This window comes from Plectrocnemia conspersa, unplaced genomic scaffold (genome assembly GCF_051122295.1).
Source record: "Plectrocnemia conspersa isolate PC_06_02 unplaced genomic scaffold, ASM5112229v1 ptg000003l, whole genome shotgun sequence".
Classification (NCBI taxonomy): Eukaryota; Metazoa; Arthropoda; class Insecta; order Trichoptera; family Polycentropodidae; genus Plectrocnemia; species Plectrocnemia conspersa.
The window spans coordinates 3,655,926-3,677,635 of record NW_028277167.1 but is presented as its reverse complement, the minus strand read 5'-3'; the positions used below and the strand labels follow the sequence as shown (position 1 = coordinate 3,677,635).

The following is a 21,710-nucleotide window of genomic DNA, read 5'->3' as shown; positions in this document are numbered from 1 at the left end:
CAATAGAAGCTTATTTTTTTATCTTTATATTGAGCCTGGGCTTCGAGGTAAGTTTTGCTACTTGACCTTTCGATAACCACTGTCTTCTAAGACAAAAGTTGTCTTTCTCCACCCATTTCTTATCTTCGGGTATCAAATGATCGAGAAAAGGCGACCAGCTTTAAGATCCAGTGGTCTTGAGAAATACGGATACGTGCCGACATGTTTTCTTCGCTCATTTCGTGTGGAATCCATAGATATTGTCTCCAAGCCTTCCCAATCTTATTAATATGTCTATAAGCTGTCAATCGGACAGCTGATAGATAGTTTGAATGGGATTTGCTTCCTTTTCTGCCGCCAGGGGATCATCGTCTATCTTTGCTAGTTTATATCTTATTCGTTTTTTTTTTATTACCTATGACATTAACGGATATCTAATAAATCGCCTACTTTACAAATGTTTTTAGTGGCCGTTGTTTTTTTTTAATAAACATGCAATTTTGTACGGTAATTTTGCGGCTAATTTTTTTAATATTAGAATATGGAATCCAGATACAATAAAAAAGTACTAATTTTTTGAGCGATCCAAACACGATTTACAATATTTTTTTATTAAAATAGAAGATACAAACACAAATTAAATTAATTTCTAATTAAATGTTTCAACAAATTAAGCGTTCTGACTTAATTATATCCTGTATGAATTTATACAGTTAAGTTATTATTTTTTAATTTTAAAAAATATTACATATTGATAATTGCAAATAGCATAAAACATATATTATTTTTAAATAATATTATTATATTAGAAAAAAAAAGTAATTGCTTCCTATTTCCGAAAGTTATTTTTTTTACATACTCTCTTTTTTATACTAAAAATTTATGACATTTTGGATTTACCTATAAAAAAAGTTGAGTGGCACTTAAATGAATAATGATAATAAAGTGGATTTTGCTCCGCAAATATCAACTCTGCGTTTACTGAACCGATTTCTGGATTTACGAGTAATTTGATGAGTAAAATAAGTATTGTAAATTATAGATATATTGTTTAGGATTTTTTTTCTTAAACACATTGCGTCACATCACATGTAACATTGTTTTGTGGCACAGTAATGTAAATAATATTTATTTAGGGACTCAATAGTGCTTTTTAAATTTTTTGTCTAAAAACTAAGGAACGGACTATTAAAAACTGATAGTTTAAAAGACAAGCAATCATAAATTAATGGAAAGTGGTTTTTATATATTATTAGCTTGCATCAATTGTCAGCTGTGCTTTAACATATTTCTCTTAGTGAGCGATACAAATATAAGCATTTTTTAGTACAAACAGCTGCATAAAATAAAATCGATAATAAAAATACCAATTACGGTTTTAGTAATGTATGTTACTAATATTTGACATGGCAACAGTGTCATATATTTTATTAAAATAAAAAAAAAACACTTATAACCGAGACAATGAGATAAAGAAAGAGAGTGTGTACGTTCATATAATATAAAGAATAAATTAGCTCATGGTTTAAATATAGGGGTTACAAATTTAAGAAAATATGAAGTTAATTAAATTAACGAGAGTCAAGTCATAGGTTCAACACTTTAATCTTTTACTATTGATGGGTATGACAAGTAGATTATTAATGGATGTACAAATTATTTTTAACTACTGTGCATATTTCAACGATTTATATGATTATTTTTTGATATGTAGTAGTTTTATTTATTGTTATAAATAAGGGCGATGAAAAAATCTATTTAAAACAAATATCAGATAGGTTTGCCACTATTCCAGATTGCCCGGAACAATCTTTGGAATTTAATATCCTGTTCCGAATTTCTCAAAGGCGCCTTTGTCTCGGAATTTAAGAAACTAAAAAAAATGTTTCTAAGTTGTTATTTTGCGAACGCATGCCTTTTTCGCTTCAAGACTTTTATATTCGTCTTGAAATTACAATATAAATATCTTAATCTTATATTAAATTCTTATTGGCCGATGGAGATTAAATTAATAATTAAAATAATTTTTAATTAAATAATGTTTGATTATAATAAATTTTTTGTTGAGTTAAATAAAATTTATACTTGGAAACTTTACTAAATATGATGTGAATATAATGAATAAAAAAATTTATTATTATGGCTTGTCTTTATATAAAAAAAATATTTTATATAAATATACAATCTAAGAATAGGACATTTTCATATTTAAAATAACTGAAAGAATAATTTCGTTACTAAATTTAATGCATTTTTTAAACTAAGCAAATATTATTTCACTCTACTTATTTTTAACTAATAACTTGTACTTTTTGTTACATACAGTTTTATTACTTTATAGAGATAATTAACGTGTGCTTTAATGCAATAGTTATCGTAGCTAACACTTTTATGCCACTACAGCAATTTTTTCCACAAATATGTCAAACATATTTAAAACGCTTTCTTGCATTATTTATTTAATTACTAATTTTATTCAGGAGTAATTTAAAAATTACACAATAGAATTTTATTATTATTTTTAAAATAAATTCAGGAAAAAAATGTGTTGATTTATTTCCTTATTTTTATTATATTAAAATTTATTCACTTTCAATAAAGATCATATGAATATGATGTATACTTTTTCACTATAAAACTCGACCACATTTTTAGCTGATATAAATAATGCACTCATAAATCTCAATAAATAACAATATTTTATATGCTACATAACAATAACACAGTGACGACAAGGAAGACGTTTTTAAATTTGATTTACGCCTAACGGCGAACCAATGTCGTAGAACAGAATGAATTTTATATTGCTCCCATAGACCCTTTCCGCATTCGCAAACAATTCGCCTATAAATATAAATCCCTTTCGTGAAAGGGATTTCGTATATATACGGTTTTACGTTACACTTTATTGAATACAATACTCCATTCGATATGTGCTACATATAATTTTTATATCGACAGACGTTCTGAGTGCAAAAATATAATATGATTTACCTGATATAAAAGCTAGAGTGAAGGTGAATATTATCCAACTGTTGATGGCTTTCTTCATTTTTAATCACTATATTTGTTATCGACTGACGAACTTAGTTTCGAACATCATACATTATGGGCACTAACGTCATCGAATCGCATTTTTTATTTTTGTAATTTTATTTTTATGTTTATTCATATTCTAAAGTTGCACATGCACATTTGATATTTTTCTGTTTGAGTTATATATTCATATTTTATAACAATTGTTTCAGAACAAGTTGTTTTGTGTACACATGGAACTTTTGTAGTGGGCGTGCCTTTCGATACCGACTGTACCCGTCCGTTCGGTCGGAGCTTTTCAGTGCGACTGAAAGCAGGAAAGCTCCGAGAGCTTTTTATCGCGCAGCATCTCTCTTAATAATGCGCATGCGCCAAAACAAATTGAGTTCAAATTAATAACGGTCGCATAGGTTTTAAGAGGGCTTTTTGAAATACAAATTAAAAACGAGCGCAAGCAGTAGTTAACTTAACTCATTCGCGGCTTAACGAAGAAAAAACTCATTATATACAATATATAGCTGCAGAATTACCAAAAAGTCATTCTATTTTTTGAATTAGTGCTTTAATACCAGATTTACTGATTCTCAACATTATTTATTAATTTGGCAAATTACCGAAACGTGTTTGTTCGCTTTTGGGCTGACATTGCTAACGGCCGCCCGTCACAAATTTATTATTTATTTATTTTTTATATACATACTAAATCGATACAAATATAAAGTAGATAGCTGTCTAAAAAGTTTTTGAACCTTTACGCGTCAATACAGTATAGTTTCAAATGCTGGTTAACCGTAATCTTTGTTTTATTAGGGCTTAAAATAATAATTAAAAATAGTATAATTTATTTTTTGTTATCATTACATCTGATATTCACAAAAATATCAAAGCAATAAAATAATTTTAGGCTCAATTTAATAATTGAAGATATCGTGATGTTAAATAAAATATAAAAGGCTTTACTATTTGAATATGTGACGCGAATAACGTTGTAAGTCTTAAATACGTAAATATTCAACTTTACAGGAGGTGAAAAATTAATTTATAGATTTACATACATATTTTTCACAGTATTATATTTCACAATTTATTCATCAGAAAGCTTTTTGCGTTTTTAACCCATCAAGAATGAACATTTCCAATTGTGAAAGAACATAAGTTATGATCTTGTAACGTTGTTCCACTGTATGATAGCAAGTACCTCTGGATCATTTATCACGTTTGTCAAAAACTTATTTACTAATACATAATTTTAAGATTAAATGTAATAGTGGTATTTTAAAAAGATCTAATAAAAAAATTTGACAAAAAACATTTAAAAACAATATTTTTTTTAGAAAACAACGAGTTAAAAATTAAAAACGTTATATTTTTATAATAAATAAGTTTTTATTTGCCGGTAGATATTTTGCCCACTCTAGTTCTTTTATATATCCAGGTATAATCCTAGTTGTTTAACGCTTGTTTTCTTCTATACGTTACTGCCATTTTCATTTTAAAGAAGTGGTGGTAGAGTTTGTTTAAATTTTGAGAATATAGATGCTTTCGTTTTAATTCAGCTAATTTTAGTTATACACATCTCAAAATATTTATTTATAATTTTTCGAAATTGGTTTTGTGGGCCTACACTCAAGTACAGTGCTGCAGATGGCCTACCGCTTGGGCTTTGCCCTTAGCTAGTCAGGATCACAAATTCCTGCAACTATGTAAAGGGCTAATATCGCCACCTAAAAATACTGTATCACCTAGAGCATGGTTTCCCAAACTATGTTCCGCGGAACGCTGGTGTTCCGGGGATCCAAAATAGGTGTTCCGCGGAGCCAAAATAGATATTTCACAAAAATTTAGAGTAAATTAAAAAAATTGTTAGTCTTGCTAATACATAAAAATTGTACATACTGAAGTAAGATGGCTATCCAAAGGAAAAACACAATTAAGACTATGAACTTCGAAATGAATTATTAGTCTTCTTGAAGGCACAAAATAATTTGCAACATCATTTTATCAAATGTTTAACAAATCCTTCCTGGTTGATACATCTTGCATATCAGGCGGATATTTTTACAAAGTGCAATGGTGTTAACTTATTATTACAAGAGAAAAGTTTACAATTACAATTTTTAATATGAGAGATAAAATTGAATTTTTTGATAAAAAAATACAATTTTGGATTTTATCAGTTGAATCTAATAATTTTTATTGTTTTCCTAACTTGGATGAATGTTTAAATGAATTGAATTTTCAAGTTGATAAAGAAGTTTCACAAGTATTTTTAGAACACCTATATAACTTGAAAACTACTCTTTCAGAATATTTTCCGAAAACTAGTAAGGACGATTCCTGGGTTCGGAATCCATTTTCCGTGAAAGTTAAACTAGTGGGCTTAAGCGCTAGGGATTATGAGAATTTAATTGATTTAATTATTGACTCTGATTTGAAACAAAAATATAAAGATCAGCCATTAAATGATTTATGGTCGAGTCTGACTGAAGAGCTCCCCAATGTGTCAAAACAAGCTCTGATTTGTTTACTTCCGTTTTCCACGACGTATTTATGCGAAGTGGGATTTTCTAAATATATTGCAACAAAAACAAAATACAGAAATAATATTGTGCCTGATATAAAAAAAAAATTTAAAAACCCAAAATTATCAGAGTCATTAGGAGTTTTATTTATTTGTATTTTTATGTTTATTAATTAATGATATTTCTTTAATAACATTTTTTATTTTTATTTTTACTATTATGAATTACCCAACCTAAAAAATAAACTAAGTGTTCCGCCAAAATTTTCGGATTTGCCAAGTGTTCCGTCGCTCAAAAAGTTTGGGAAACCCTGACCTAGAGCAGTGTCTTAAAACTATTTTAATCGCGAATATATCATACATATATTGTCAAAAAATTTTAATTTATTCAAATTTTTTGACTATATATGTACGAGAATCTGAATAAATCGCAGCTAGAAATTTTTGGTTTACTTGATGTTTTCAATCGTGTATGTATCACTTGACGCTAGGGATTCTAATTCCGGGCCAAAATTTTGATCCTGGGATTTCGGTATTGCAATTAGTCGATCCCGGGATCCAGGGACCAGTCCCGTGATAATTTTCATGTTATTTTATCGATTAAAATAATTTAAAATGAATAATACAATATATTTTTACATTTGTTTTTTATAACGTACTATGTATAAAGTACATATAATTTTAGTCCTGTGCTTAAAATAGAAAATAATATAATAAAAATAAAAAAGTAAAAGTCTTATATATTTATTTGAGAAGTTAAAAAATTAACTTTTGACAATGTATGTACATATACATTCATAGACACAATTAATGGAAAACATTATTAAAATTATTAAAATTCTTGATATCTATATAGAGTTATTTGTATACATGTTTTTAAAAATAAAAATCATTGCAGCATATAATAAAGACTTCCATCTGGTTTTATAGCTAATATAAGTGAAAGTTCTTTTCCATGCTCGTTTCTTATATATTTTTGTAGAATAGAATCATTTTTAATATTGCTACGAATTTTCTGACTCTATTTACTATTTCATTGAAGCGGGGATTTTCAGATTTAGAATAAACCATTGTAAATCCTTCTTCATCTTCGTATTCATCAGTAAATTGATATTGATAATTTTTTTCATAACATGATTCCAAAGATTCACAGATGACACGTGCAACTTGCGCAAGTTTGTACACGAAATATAACGATTTTGTTAATAATAATTCGATTGTGCTTGATAAATCAATCAATCCCGAAAATTTGGGGATTATGTTTTATAATCCCGGGACTCATCGGGTATTAAAAATCATTCGGGATCCCGGGATTAGAGTCCCTACTTGTCCAAAATGTCGATTATTGCTGTATCTCACTTTGTACCCCAAAATGTCGATTATTGCTGTATCTCACTTTGGTTATCACTGATCTATATTTGCAAGGAAAATAAATGTTTGTGTTTATCATTATTTTGATGCTGTTATTTATTTGTTGTACTATTAAAATATGTTTTTTTTAATTAAATTAAAATTATTTATAGTACTTTTTGAAACCAATTACACCTTATATCTAAATTTATAAAATAATAATATAAACTTAATGTTCAGAAATATTTTATAGTATTTCTATACTTTCATATAAAAAAAATATACAATATTTATATTGCGCTTAGTCTTTCTTACTTCAATAAACGACAAGTTTGAATAAGTTATAAGTAAGCTCTAAAAACATATAAAATAAGAGTTCGGGAACGTTTTAAGCAACCTACGTATATATTCCATCGCGCAAACAGCTTCATTATTTGTGTATAAAATATAAAACAAAGAAAAACGGATAAAAGACAACTCGTTCAGAAGCACATTTATCACGAGTAAATTGTCGGAGAATAAAACTTGCCGACCGAAATTTCAAATGCAAATTGTGTTAATCTGTTAAAAAAACGTCTTCTCTCAATTTATTTGCACTCTTTTGGTTATTTTCTTTTTTTTAAATATTTATTCAATGTTTACTTGGGTAAAAATAATATATGGAATGTCAGTAGGCGTGTAAACCGAGCCCCGTCAGGCTATATTTATCATCTTGTTCTAGTGGCTCTTAAGAAATACCAAGGTTTTGGGTCACTTGGGCGAAATTCCGCTATATTTCGCCACATAATTTTCTTCTCAAGCCGATTTAGATTTTGGGGTCTTGATAACTAGATAACGTCTTAAATAAAATAAAAAAACTTTTCTTTTATTTTGATACAAAATCTAATCTATGTTAATAAATTAAATTCATACTTTGTGCCGTACAAACTGGTAGTTAATAAATTCCAATTAAAATTTTATTGTATTTATAAAACAACATTATATTTTAGTCCACCACATTAGAATTTAGTACGGCAATTACGTAATCGTGTACCTTGAGCAAAATTATTGACATATATTTCATTCGCCTCTTCCGCCCTTTACTACATCGGAACCGTATACGTTTTCTTTTACGATAAGCGCCCAGTACGTCGGACAGGTACTGCGGATAATGCGGCCTGATGTTTATACGAATATTTCAATGTTGCATATACCTACTCATGCGTATACACACACAAACATTTTTATTCATATGTATTCGCTTTCGGGGTGGTGGTGTCGTAAACGTGAAATTACGCCGGCGTCGTTCGCCGAGTATGATATACGTTTTATGATAAGAACGCCATAAAACAAATATTGTGGTTTAAGTTTGGCCCACCAGATCCGCTTATCCTCCTTCTGTGGGCGGCGGTGGTAGCTATCGTAAAAACTTCATGCATTTATTCTTTTGTAATTGCATCCCTTGGTGAGATGCACGTATTTAAACTGACGCGGCAGCCGTTCGAGCTTTCAGATGTGATTCATGGCTAATTCACGTGAAATCTTGCGCAGTTTCCGTATGCGCTCGATTTATACTGAAAAGGCAAGGATTTTTTATAAACTATTAAAATGCTAGGTTTCAACTTATTTAACAATGAAAATTCGATTTATCGTGATAATTTTAATTCGCTAAGTTTTTTCATAACGCCTAACTTGATTTTGGTATTAATTTAATACAATTTGCTTACTTAATTTTAAATGTGGTTAAGTAACAGAGACTGCTTGTAAATATAATATAGATTTTATTATAGTGCAATGGTGGTTTCAAAAAAATTGTGTTGAACGCAATCGAATATTTACTTGGAGAGTCAATATTCGATTGCGTCTGTATGTATCCTTCTTGAAGTTGTCAGTACTTGTGGTATTACAGAAGGAGAAGAAAAAGTCTATAATTAAAGAACTCATTAGTCGAGTTGAAGTGGGCTACGACTTATGTAGCTAAACAAGATTTAAAATGAAATAAAAAAACATTCGCTCTCATAATCTTCTTTATAATATTCATGGATACTCATATGTCACAATTCGGTAAAAAGTAGTAAAAATGTAAATTTCTGATTTATGTGTATTCCTAATAAAATATTAAAATGAAGGTTTATTATATTAGAAAGAGTCTAAATACTATTTTAGAAATAAAAAACTAATTTTGCTTTGTTCCAATCTTAACCCTAGGCCTATGCAAGAAATAAGATTTTCTTGTTACTTTTCTTGTAAAACTGGACTCATCAACGACGTCAATTGATGAAGACCGGTAAATTTACCTCCCGCAATACCCCACCGACAATTTACCGCCAACAATTGATCGCTAGCAGTTTTTAGAAGCGTCAATTGATTGCATAAACAACTTTTAGGCCTACAACTAATAATAAGTTTAAAACATAAAAGTCTTTAAGAATAAATAAAACAATACGATTTTTTATATACTCTCAATTATAAAACTTCAGCAATATTAAGCTGACTCCATAAATATTATATTGTAAATAATTTATTTTATATAAATATTGTTAAAAAATATATACATATAAATATTTAATTTTTTTCTATTTAATTTAAATTCATTGCAAAAAAACGTTTTAAGCACGTTTAAAAACAAAAAAAATCAGTGGTATGTGAGAGTGTCCATTGACGGGTCTAAGAAAATTTACCGCCCGCAATTACCCGCCGACAATTGATCGCTAGCAATTTACCACCGCGTCAATGATCGCATTAACAATTTATAGCCTACAATTGCTTGCTAGAATATTTTACCGTCTAAAAGAAATATTATGTGTTTGGTCAAATCCTAAAAAGATTTTTTTTGTTTCTGTCTTAACACTTTTATTGGTGAAAATAAAATTCAGTGACTCTTAACATTTAATTAAAATTAATTTCATTTACGGTTGAATTTTATCAACATACGCTTATTTTATTCCCATATCACATATTGTACTATATTTATTCTCTATATTAAATTTATTTATAAAACAAATTTAATGGTTCTTATCATTTTATGTCAATACATCTCAAATTTATCATTATTTTTATTTATTATATTATATTTATTGACAAAGCAAAATTTTCAACATTTTATTGTTAGTTTTTTTTATATTCACGTGTCGCTTTTATCCACTTATAATTATTTTATTTACCTGTTATATTACACATTTTTATTGATTAAGCGAATTAAGTGGTTCTTAACATTGTATTTTTAGTTTGTTATTTACGTCTAACTTTTATTAACTAATCATTATTAAATTTACATCTCCCATGTATCAATATTGTATAATATTTTGTGTATTTTGTTAAAGTATATTCAGTGGGTCACAACATTTTATTGTGGGTTTTGTATTTACGTCTAACTTTTATCAAATTATGATTATCTTATTTACGTCTTACATTTATTATCATTTTTATTTATTAAATTATATTTAATTACTATATTATATTTATTGATGAAGCACACTCAGTTGTTTTCAACAATATATTATAACAATCAATTTTAGGCTATAAATTGTTTATGTGGTAAACTGCTAGCGATCAAGTGTCATTGGTAATTGCGGGCGGTAAATTTGACTAGACCTGTCAATGGATACTGTTTGCCACATTCTACTGCCTTTTTTTATTCTTTTTTTTATAGACATTAACTTTTGTAGACATCCTCTCAATATGGCTTATTATGTTTTAAACGGGTTTTTGCAATAACATTTTATAATAGCGTTTTACAATCGAGAGTATATCAAAAAAACTTGTTGTTTGATATTATTCTAAAAGACAAGCAAAATATAGATGGCGGTAATATTATTTATTTGTAACTTCAATAATATGTTTTAAACATTTTAATTTATAAATGTAAATTTGCACTAAAACATACATACTTGAGAATTTTAATAACGCAAAAATTATTAAATAAAAAATCCTTGATTTTCTTGCACCTTTGTACTCTTTTACTTTGTTTTATTATTTTTGATTATTCATAATAAATAGACGACATACTCAAACCGATATATATATAAAATAATAATGGAATACAAATTTTAATTTATCGAAATTCTAATATTCACTTTTATTTCCAAGTTAATTTTACGCCCTTATAAATAAATTTAAATTAATTTTTATAATTAAGGTAAATTATATAGAATAGTAATATTTTATAAGGCATGCTGAATTGTATTAAATATCAAGTGTCTGAATTGTATTAAATATATAAGTGATCAAGAAAACGTTAATCCATCTGTTCCTTGCGAAAAGTTTTTATGTTCACCATCTTGTAAGCAATCAAGACAGCCAACACTCTGCTCTGTACCTCAGCGGTGAACGGACGCATCCGCGCCTGCTCTCGCTGCCGTTCAAAGCTCCGACCCCCCACCCGCGACCATTTGCAACAACTACGACGCCAGAGACATTGCCGGCGCGATGAAGAAGACGCTTACGCGCAAGCGTGCGGTGGGTACGTTAAAAGCGTACCTATCGCCATCAGCAGAGCATGAATGGCAGATGCCAAAGAAAACTGCAAGACCCTCTACTGACGCCAACCTGTTGCCGACTTCAAGTCATAACAGGTATGACAAACTCCCCGAAGTTGCCGGGAGTAAACACGCAAGAGTGCCACCTGTCATCATGGAGGTGGTTGGCACACATCTCCAGACCATCGACCTCATCAAGTCGATGACCAAATCAGGTAATTTTACCCTCCGCTACACCGGAAGAGGTAATGTTTCCATCCAGTGTGCGACGCTTGAACTACGAGCGACCCTGATGGATGGTTTGAAGGGCCGCCGTGCCTTTCACACCTTCACTGCCGACGAAGACAAGACAGTTAAATCTGTCTTGAGGGGGCTTCCTGAGGTTCCCGTTGAAGAAATCGCTGCTGATTTGGAGCGGCAAGGATTAAGCGTCGTCAAAGTAACGGCGATGAACACCAAGGCAGAGACCTCCTCGCGGCTCTACCTGACGCAATTTTCCGCTGAGACGACAGTGACGTCCATAAGAAGCATCCGGTACGTTTGCTTCACTAAGGCCACGCTTGAAAAATACAAGCGTAATAAGTCGCACGCGACTCAATGTTTCAGATGCCAGCAGTATGGCCACGCTGCGAGGAACTGCCAACGAGACCCCAGATGCGTGAAATGCACAGGAAACCACGCCACTTCCGAATGCACTAAAAAAGACCGAGAGACGCCAGCAACCTGCACTGGATGCAGCGGAAGTCACCCGGCCAACTACAAGGACTGTCCTCGCAGGACAGAATATCTCCTGCAGATGAAGAAGAGGCAGCAAAAGCCACATACCGCCGTACTGACCGCACCCAAGCCAACGTTCGCTCTGGAACAGAGTCAGTTTCCTGCCCTTCGGCCAACGAAACCAGCAGTGAAAAAACCGACTATCGTCCCGGAAGCCACCCCAATTAAGACGCAACAACGCCCCCAAGCGCGACAGTCTGAGAAGCCCTCATCCGAAGTCATGTCTACTGATGAGCTTCGCAGGATGCTGACTATCCTCCAGGAAATCCGAACTAAGGCCGGAAAGTGCGCTAGCAAAATTGAAATTGCTTTGATGATGGTCGAGTATCTCGATGACCTCTTCTAAAGAAGACATTCAACTCATGACGTGGAATTCCCGTGGGATCCGTAATAAAACCGGAGAGCTGGAGCTGTTAATCAGTGAGTACAAACTTGATATTGTCGTAGTCACCGAAACTTATCTAAAACCACATGTTAACGTATATTTACCTAACTTTGCCTGCATTCGGAGGGACCGACCCTCAAGGCCAGGCGGAGGGGTCGCGATATTTGTTAAAAAATCGATAAAACACGCACGTATAAACACTAACACTAATAATCTAGAAACCGTCGCGATTCAAATTATTCATAAAAATAAAATAATAATAATTGCTGCGGGGTATAATTCGCCTAGTGACGAACTGCTCCGAAGTGATCTAGATTCGATATTTTCTCTAGGAGACTCGGTCATTCTGACTGGGGACTTCAATGCCCGTCATATGCATTGGGGCTGTTCTGGGGCAAATCGATCTGGAGCGTCACTTTTTAACTACTTGAGCGACTCTGACACGATTGTTAACTTTCCAAATTCACCGTCGCATTACCCTTCCAATCACATGACGCCGTCAATTCTGGATATTGCTTTGGTTAAGGGTAACTTAAATACGTCAGAAATGTATTGCGTTCAGGCATTGTCTTCTGACCATCTTCCAGTGTTATTCTCGCTGGAGGGTTCAGCGGAGGTAGTCTCTGAAACGCTTTTTGACTATTTAAAAGCTGACTGGAAAAAGTTTAAAGATATAGTCGAGTCTCGTTTGCAAGATGAGCGACAGAATTATACTCCGCATAACATTAAACAAATTGACGATGATATCAGTTATTTAACATCCGTTATCGAAGAAGCCAAAATATCATCAATACCGACGCGTAAAAATCATAATAATAAAAATCAACTTACTCCACAACTTATCGAAATAATAAAAATCAAAAATAAACTAAGAAAACAGTGGCAAAATAATAAATCTCCGCGACTTAAATCTGTAATAAACCGCGTAACTAGTTATATTCGCGATAAAATTCAGCAAATAAAAAACGAATCGTGGACGCGTAAACTAAAAAATCTAAACCCGGCAGATAATTCCTTATGGAAAATAACTAAATCACTTAAATATAAACATTCGGAAATACCCCCATTAAAAAATGGAAACACCATCGCATGCACGAACAAGGATAAGGCAGAAAATTTAGCCAGCGCTTTCTCCACATCTTATTCGCTTACTGTAAATTACTTAGATTCAAAAATAGACAACAAAGTCGCCCGTGCGATACGAAATATTAATTCATCTAGCGTAGATATTAGTTTAGTGAACAAAGTTGGTTTATCAGAAGTTAATAACATCATAAAAAATTTAAAGAATAGAAAAAGTCCCGGTATAGATAAATTAGATAACGTTACGATAAAACAACTTCCAAGAATTAGCATCAATTATCTAACAAATATTTTTAATGCCTGCTTATCTTTCGGGTACTTTCCCGCTATTTGGAAAACCGCAAAGATCCACCCAATTAGAAAGCCAGGAAAGGATAACACTATCGCAATTAATTATCGTCCAATAAGCTTATTACCGTCATTCAGTAAACTATTTGAAAAAATAATTTTATCACGTTTAAAGGGATCTTTGGGGAATAAAATTATCAATGAACAGTTTGGCTTCCGCGAAAACCACTCTACGACTCATCAGCTCAATAGGTTAACAGAGCACATCTCTGCTAATTTTAACATGAAAAAATCAACGGGACTCTTATTGTTAGATGTGGAAAAAGCGTTTGATACTGTGTGGCATGATGGGTTGATTTACAAACTCCACAAATATAAAACCCCTAACTATCTGCTACACTTGTTACGCTCCTACCTTGATCGTCGAAGTTATGTTGTTTCAGTAAATAATGAACAATCGATACCGCGTAATATCCCAGCTGGTGTTCCTCAGGGGAGTTTACTTGGACCGTTCCTTTTCATTTTGTACACAAATGATATACCTATTTTAAAAAATACTTGTCTTTCAATGTATGCCGATGATACGGCGATAATGAGTAGCTCTTACGGTCTTAAGCCTATTTCAATAAAATTGCAAAAATCCTTAACTCTCTTAAGTAATTATTTCAAAAAGTGGAAAATAAAAATAAATCAGGACAAAACGGAGGCTATAATTTTTACAACTCGAAGACAACCTTTGCCCCCGACTATTATAAGCGAGCAGGGAAAATGTATAGAATGGAAGGCGAGCGTTAAGTACCTCGGAATTCACCTGGACTCCAAGCTTAAATTTAATAAACATATAACCGAACTTAAATCTAAAGGGATCGCAGCCATTGCGGCGTTAAAACCAATTTTTAATCGAAAAAGTGCGCTAAATACTAAAAATAAAATTCTATTATACAAGCAATTAATCAGACCGGCAATGACTTACGCCTGCCCAGTGTGGAGTAATACGTGTAATACTAACTTTTCTAAGCTACAAGTTGTTCAAAATAAAGCTATAAAAATAATTTATAATACACCTTTTTATACTAACCTCAAAAAACTTCATAATAAATATTTAATTCCAACTATTAAAGAACATGTTCACCATCATACTAATGATTATTATAAAAAAATACCGCGAAATCATACTAACCCGTTAATCTCAAGAATCGGTGATTACGACAAAAACAAACTCAAATTTAAATATAAACACAAAATGCCAAAGCACATCTTGCTCTGACGCATAAATTTTATCTATTAATTTAACAGCTCCAGGTCTACGAGTTTTATATTAAAAATATATATTTATAATTTAAATTTTTTTTTTTTTTTTTTTTTGTTAAAGGTGTTTATGTACTTTGACCTAAACTTAACGTATTTTATGTTCTTTTATTATTCTTATTTTTGTAATTCCTCTTAATTTAGCTAATCAATCGTAAATTGTGATAATGGTAATTAACCAGCAACCAATGAAATGTAAATATATATGTTTATAAAAATGTATTATTTAATTATGTAATAAACGATAATTAAAAAAAAAAAAAAAAAAGACAGATAATCTTATACAATATTTTTCTATGAAACATCAGCTGGTAATATTGTACATCATTTTTATAATTAATTAATATATATGTATGGTCACAATTAAGTTTTTTTTATCGAATATTCGAATTACTCACACGATTTTCAACTACATGAATATTTAAATAATTGATCGAATATTTGTTAATACTATCAAAAAAATGATTTGACAACTAATCTTAGAATGAAACAATTTATAAACTTAACAAACACAGGTTGTTGTTATTTATCTCAATGTATCCAAGTGACTTGTGCTTAAAACCTGGAAAACATTTGTTGAGGAATTGAAATGGTTGTTTTTGACTTTGTAGAATTAGCTTTTAGTAAAAGTGCACTTTCGGTAAAACCTACGATGAAAATGGTTAATTCTATATCATTATAGATCTTAGATTACGGGCATCATATTTTATCAAATTACTTTACTGAATAATGAGTTCATTTTTTTTGAGACGCAGGGACGTAATTTAACGAATGCATTTACTTATCCTAATTTTTCCTATTAACTTAAGACACTTCACAAAAAAATTAAGATTGGGTTAAAATCAAATTTGATGTAAAATACTCAATACTTTATGATAAGTACATAACTAAAAATACAATATTTTTTTAAAAATAATTTTAATTATAGAATTATCTGTCAAAAATATAACGTATAATTATAACATATTTGATTTTTGTATTTTATAATTAAATAAATATACTTTAATTAATTTTCATATCGCTGGCATTAAATATATATTCAGACAAGGATAAATCTTTTGTATGTACATTACCAAAGTTTGAGATAAGGTGTCGAGAATGCTCAGCTACTATATGCGGAGCGATTGTCACTTTAATAATTTATTGCTGATTCGCATCCTGTATGATACGCTAGTTTATAGCTTCTTCAAATATGGTTTCGTTGTTTGAAATACAGGAAAATCGAAATACTCCTTGTTGCTAGAGATAATTTAAAAATATTTCTAAAATACAAATTCTACAAGATGGAATTTGTGTCATTTTTATTCTAGTGATATTTTGCTAGGAGCGTTGGAATACAATTATTCACTTTTGAATGAAGTACTTTTTAAAGCTACGAAGGGACGGTGTCAACAATCCATCCATTCTCGGCAACTTTCAGCTGCGAGCTTTAGAGTGCCCTAGAGAATCGCGATCGCGTCCTTTATTTTTGACTAACTAATAAAAATACAAATTGAAAAGAATTTATGAGCTTTCATTACTTATTTAAAGGAAAATTTTATAATTTTATGATTTATTGATGTGACCTGTAATTTCATTTAAAAAAAATGTGTAGTAGATCTGTGAGTTATTTTTAGCAATACTTGCTTCTTTATTTAACTTATTACCTAAACTGGGGCTTGATTTAAATGATAAAGAAGCACTAGTTTAATTATTATTGATATTTTAAAATCTATATGCATTAATCTAGTGTCATATATTGTATATATTGTACTCCATAGTTTATTGTTAAATATTATTTATATACCTTCATTAATGATGCCCAAGTATCACATAGTAAAGTTATATGCAATTTAATTTATATGAATAATGACACTAAGTATGTATTACCTGTAAAGGTATATTTTCATTGGTGTTTCAGTTAAATCATATTTGAAAACATTTTTAACAGTAGATATCTATTTCTACTAGCGAAAATATAATTTTATTAATTGCCGCCAGTGAAATTATATAATACTATAAAATATTAATTGAACATAATGTGCCAGATGTAGTAGTTTAAAACCAAATTTCACTTAAACGTATTAACCAAACTCAACTTGACTTAATGGAAGTTCTAAAACCAGCTATAATGCTTAGATTAGGCTAGGGTTTAGTTCAATTTATTTTTGATATTGTAGTTTCTTGTCACAATTTTGTAAAGCTCTAATTATGTAAAATTATGTTTCTGAACAAAAACAGTTATACTGCTACTGAGCATTGAAATTGTAAATAAACTTTTTGGTAAAATTTAAATGAAATTCACTTTTGCATTTCATAGTATCATAGAGGTAATTTATTTTGTTAATACGTGTTCAAAAACACGTCGATATAGTTTGTTCTAACATTTCAAAACTATATTTACAAGTCGAGACTTTTAAGTTCAAAATCTTATTTTGTAAACAAAAAACCATATAAATTTAGTTGTATTTCTGTGGTGAAACTGTAACTATCCGTACGCATTAAAACATATTAAGAGCACGGCACACGCGCGTCTGAAATACTACGAGCGGTTCCCGCAGATCTAGCCGCCCGCAATCTTACGTTCCCCTTCAACGTACTGGGTGGGGATACGGCATACTCACATAACGGCGTATATAAGGCGGAACAAAACCAGTCTAGACACACTCGACTCTACTACGCCTCAACGCTCGCACTAGTATTTCTTTTCACGGAACTCAATATTAACCGACGCAACATAATATTTACTATTGAAGCACTACATTCAACCTGTACGCTAAAAAAATATGTTTCAAAATAGGCAAACTGTTTTATTGAGTTGATTTATTAAAAAAATATTAAGAAAGCTGTAAGTTTTCATGTTCGCATTTTTTAAATATTTATTTATATTTATATCAAATTTCTGCTTATCTCAACTAATAATATACATATTATCAAATTAACTACATATTCAAGAAGAACACTAACGCCTAATTCATCCATAAGATTTAGCGACTGAATTAACACCAAAATTACTTGCTTTTTGAGCCGTTGCTACGTGTTTAGATCATTCGATCCAAAAGCCTAAATTCGACCCTATAATTTAATATTGTCAAACGAAGAGCCGCTACAAATGCCACCGTATACTTTTACTAATTTGCGTTAACGAATTTCAATCACATAATGGAAAGCTATTAGTCAAATTTCGTAAACACGCCTTTCAGAACAAACGTGGCACTCGTATCTGAAGGCTTAAGTGAATAGAGTCTCGTTTCATGGGCACGAATTTTCACTTCTATTCATATATTATAATACCTGGTAAATCCCACGGCACGAGCGTCTGATAATTTGATTAGACGTACAATGTTTAACACTCGATTGAAGACGTGGAAACGTTTAAAGAAGCTGACTCTGTAGGATGATTCTCCATTCTCTTGTATAATAAAATTTGAAGCAAATCTTGCACACAAATTATTAGACACAAAGACACAAAATATATTCTACAAGCAAAACAAAATTTAATACTTAGCATTGAACACTTGCAGTTTATATGGTATTTATATGAACGTAATAATTATAGTATGCCTAAATTGTATTTTCTATTGTGAAATATATGTGATAATTTTTTTATCACAAAATATATCTAATCAATATATAATTTATTTTTTATTCTTACAAGCATATTATACTATTAAAGATATTGTTTTAAAATGGTAGACAATAAAAATAAATGTTAGTTTTAGGGTTAATTTGAACTTGATACGGCATTTAAAATCAAATGGCAGACTTTAATCATATAAAATTACTATATTACAATGTTTCAGGGATTAGGTGGCGTCGTTCTGTTTCGGTTTCGTATCGGTTTCGTTTCGGCGAAGAAACTCATCAAAATTTCTCTCCTCTCTGCTATGTTCCGTTCGGTGGTTAATGCGTAGGGAACCGCAGCATCCGCGTAATGCCGCGGAAGATCTACAAATATACATATTTATTTTATCATATATACACACTGTGGATACAAAGAGGTTCAACTCGAAAGTTTTGTATTGCTTTGAGAAAACAATGGCAAACACACAAGAAGGTGAATGCGAATATACGAACGTGACAATCGACCGGTGCGCGATTAATTGGGATGTTTGAGAGCAATCCGAAAGTTGGGCCAGATTTATATAAGATAAGTTTTCGACTGAGTCAATCGACACTCTAATTCTGTTCTATGTGTATATATATATATATACATACATATGCGGCTTTATTAAATGCGTTGCCTAATCTGGTTCCTGAATTTAAGCTAACTTATACTTTTATAAAATAAAAGTTTGGTTACCTATTAGAATTATTTAAAACAATAAGATATAAATTTTATGAAATTATAAAAAATACTAACTAATTTAAAAATAGTTGGAAAATATTTTTTTTAATATCTTAGTCATGCCTTTTCATGCTAAGTTATGTTCTTTTTAATATAAATATATTGCTCTATCAAAAAAGTATTGATATTTTTAAAAATAAAATTGTAGAGAGTACTGTAGTTCAAAATAACATAAACTTAAACTATTAACTATAATAGAAATCATGGTAATATATTTAAACCACTTTTTTTCTTAAATAAATGTTCCTAAATTGCCTTGCGGACCACTAGTGTTACATGTAAAATAAAATAAAAATTTATCAAAATTAATCTAAAAGTTTACTACTTTTTCAATTACAGATTTTAAATATAATTTTAAAGCTACATATTGATTCTTAATTACAGACAATAATTTTACTTTAAGAAAAGGCGAGTAATAAATACTACAGAAATAGACACTTTTATTCGGAATTGGCTTTCATCAGCACTTTATCTAGAACCTCCACTAGACGTATCTTAATTGCAATGCAGGAGAGTTCGTACAAATTCTAACTAAGTAGAGCTAAGCTGACAGAGGCTCAGAAAATCAAGAAAGCAACCGCTTCCCTCTTCACGTCAACCTTGTTTAGCTATCTAGAATTCAACCTAATTTTCGAAAACGATTTCTGATTTCTTTATATAAAAAAAGACCTTCAGAACTTTGCATTATATAAAAAAAACACCAACCCAGATCAGGATAGTGTAACCTATAAATATTTATTGATTACAAAAATAATATTTTTAAACTGTGACAATCTTTTATGCACAATTAAACAGTAGAATAAAATTAATACAATATTTGTTATCAATTATATATATACAAATATATATAAAACTTTAAAATATATTTTTTTTTCTGGACATCGTTTATTTTTGTGAATTTTTACTGAAATTATTTTCAAATATATACTAAAAACCACTTAAATTAACCCTTAGACCGCCGATCGGTAAATTCTTAATTACTCGCTGTACGCCATGCGTTTTTAGCGATATAATTTTTTGGCTACTTACTCTGTTTAACACATCATTACAGCCAAAATACTCAATTTTTATATTTTAAAATTATATATGTATGATTAACATGATTTAAACATTCTAATGATATCAATAAACAAACATTTTTAGTCGTATTGTTGGAAATATAAAGTGAACAAAACTAAATCAATTGGTCGGTCCGCGTGTTGGCTCGCGTACACACACCTACACACACATGCACGCGCGCGGCACTATACAAGCGAACGACAAGCAGCGTCATGCTCACACTGAGACAATTTTAATATATAAATCTGCAACGCATTTTTTCTTCGTCTGACTTACATCCTGTTAATAAAATTTACAAATCGACAAGATTTCTTTGATGCATACAAAATCACATATAATGTACACAAAAATAACCCTAATAACCAAACCGTTTGTTTTTGATCAATGGTGTTTGCAATTGGTTGTTGTTGAAGGTTGTCATATTTCTTTATATATAAAAATAATAAATAATAAAACTTGATAGCAAGATACGATGTTACATTTAACTATATATAATTATATGTATAATTTATATTATATACATATTCTTCTTCTTCTTCCACGGCACTACAACCGGTGATCGGTTTTGGCCTTTCCACCTAATTTCTTGTAGGGCTTCTAGATATATCTTGAGTTTTAGTATTTCTTCCGCTATTGTTTGCATTTTTCCTGGTTGTAATATTGCACATTCCAGCTTCCAAAATTGAAGTCCAATCGTTTATCTAGATTTCGATCGTCTAGAATCTAGATCATTATGAATCGGAGCGAATTTATTATTTCTTTGTGATTTTTTCATAACTATTTGGATTTATCTACGTTGGTTGGTTTGCTCCATGATAGAAACCCTCCTCCTTTATCCGGGCTTGGGACCGGCAAGAGTGCAACATATCTACACTCCAGGCGGAATATGTAATATATATTACACACACACACACATATATATACAACAAATAATAAACTTTTCGACCATCGTGACGCATTGGGGTAACCTGTTAGGTCACGATGGTATTAATTTAATGTAAATAAATAAACACATTACAAATAAATTATAAAATAATAGAACAAGTAAAATAAAATGATTCTACGACAAGGAATCGTTTTTGTTATTATTATTATTATTTAATATTTACTAAGAGTTAATATTGATATTTTATTAATTAT

At 30.5% G+C, this 21,710-nt stretch overlaps 2 protein-coding genes and 1 long non-coding RNA gene across 5 annotated transcripts in view; 2 read left to right on the top strand and 1 right to left on the bottom strand.

Moving 5' to 3' along the window:
- The window catches only part of LOC148236384 (uncharacterized), a 61,716-nt gene extending 58,408 nt beyond the window's left edge, over positions 1 to 3,308 (bottom strand). The window contains exon 1 of the mRNA XM_088183641.1: positions 2,974 to 3,308. Within this exon, the coding sequence (XP_088039767.1) occupies positions 2,974 to 3,031 (58 nt within the window). The 5' untranslated portion in view covers positions 3,032 to 3,308. The remainder of the gene's footprint in view (positions 1 to 2,973) is intronic.
- LOC148236374 (uncharacterized) overlaps positions 1 to 21,710 on the top strand; it is a 457,594-nt gene that overhangs the window by 175,402 nt on the left and 260,482 nt on the right. The window lies entirely within an intron of this gene.
- LOC148236383 (uncharacterized) lies at positions 11,175 to 13,498 on the top strand. The gene is made up of 2 exons (XM_088183308.1): positions 11,175 to 11,877; positions 11,950 to 13,498. The coding sequence occupies exons 1-2, from the start codon at positions 11,294 to 11,296 to the stop codon at positions 12,464 to 12,466; spliced, it is 1,101 nt and encodes a 366-aa protein (XP_088039434.1). The 5' UTR covers positions 11,175 to 11,293; the 3' UTR covers positions 12,467 to 13,498.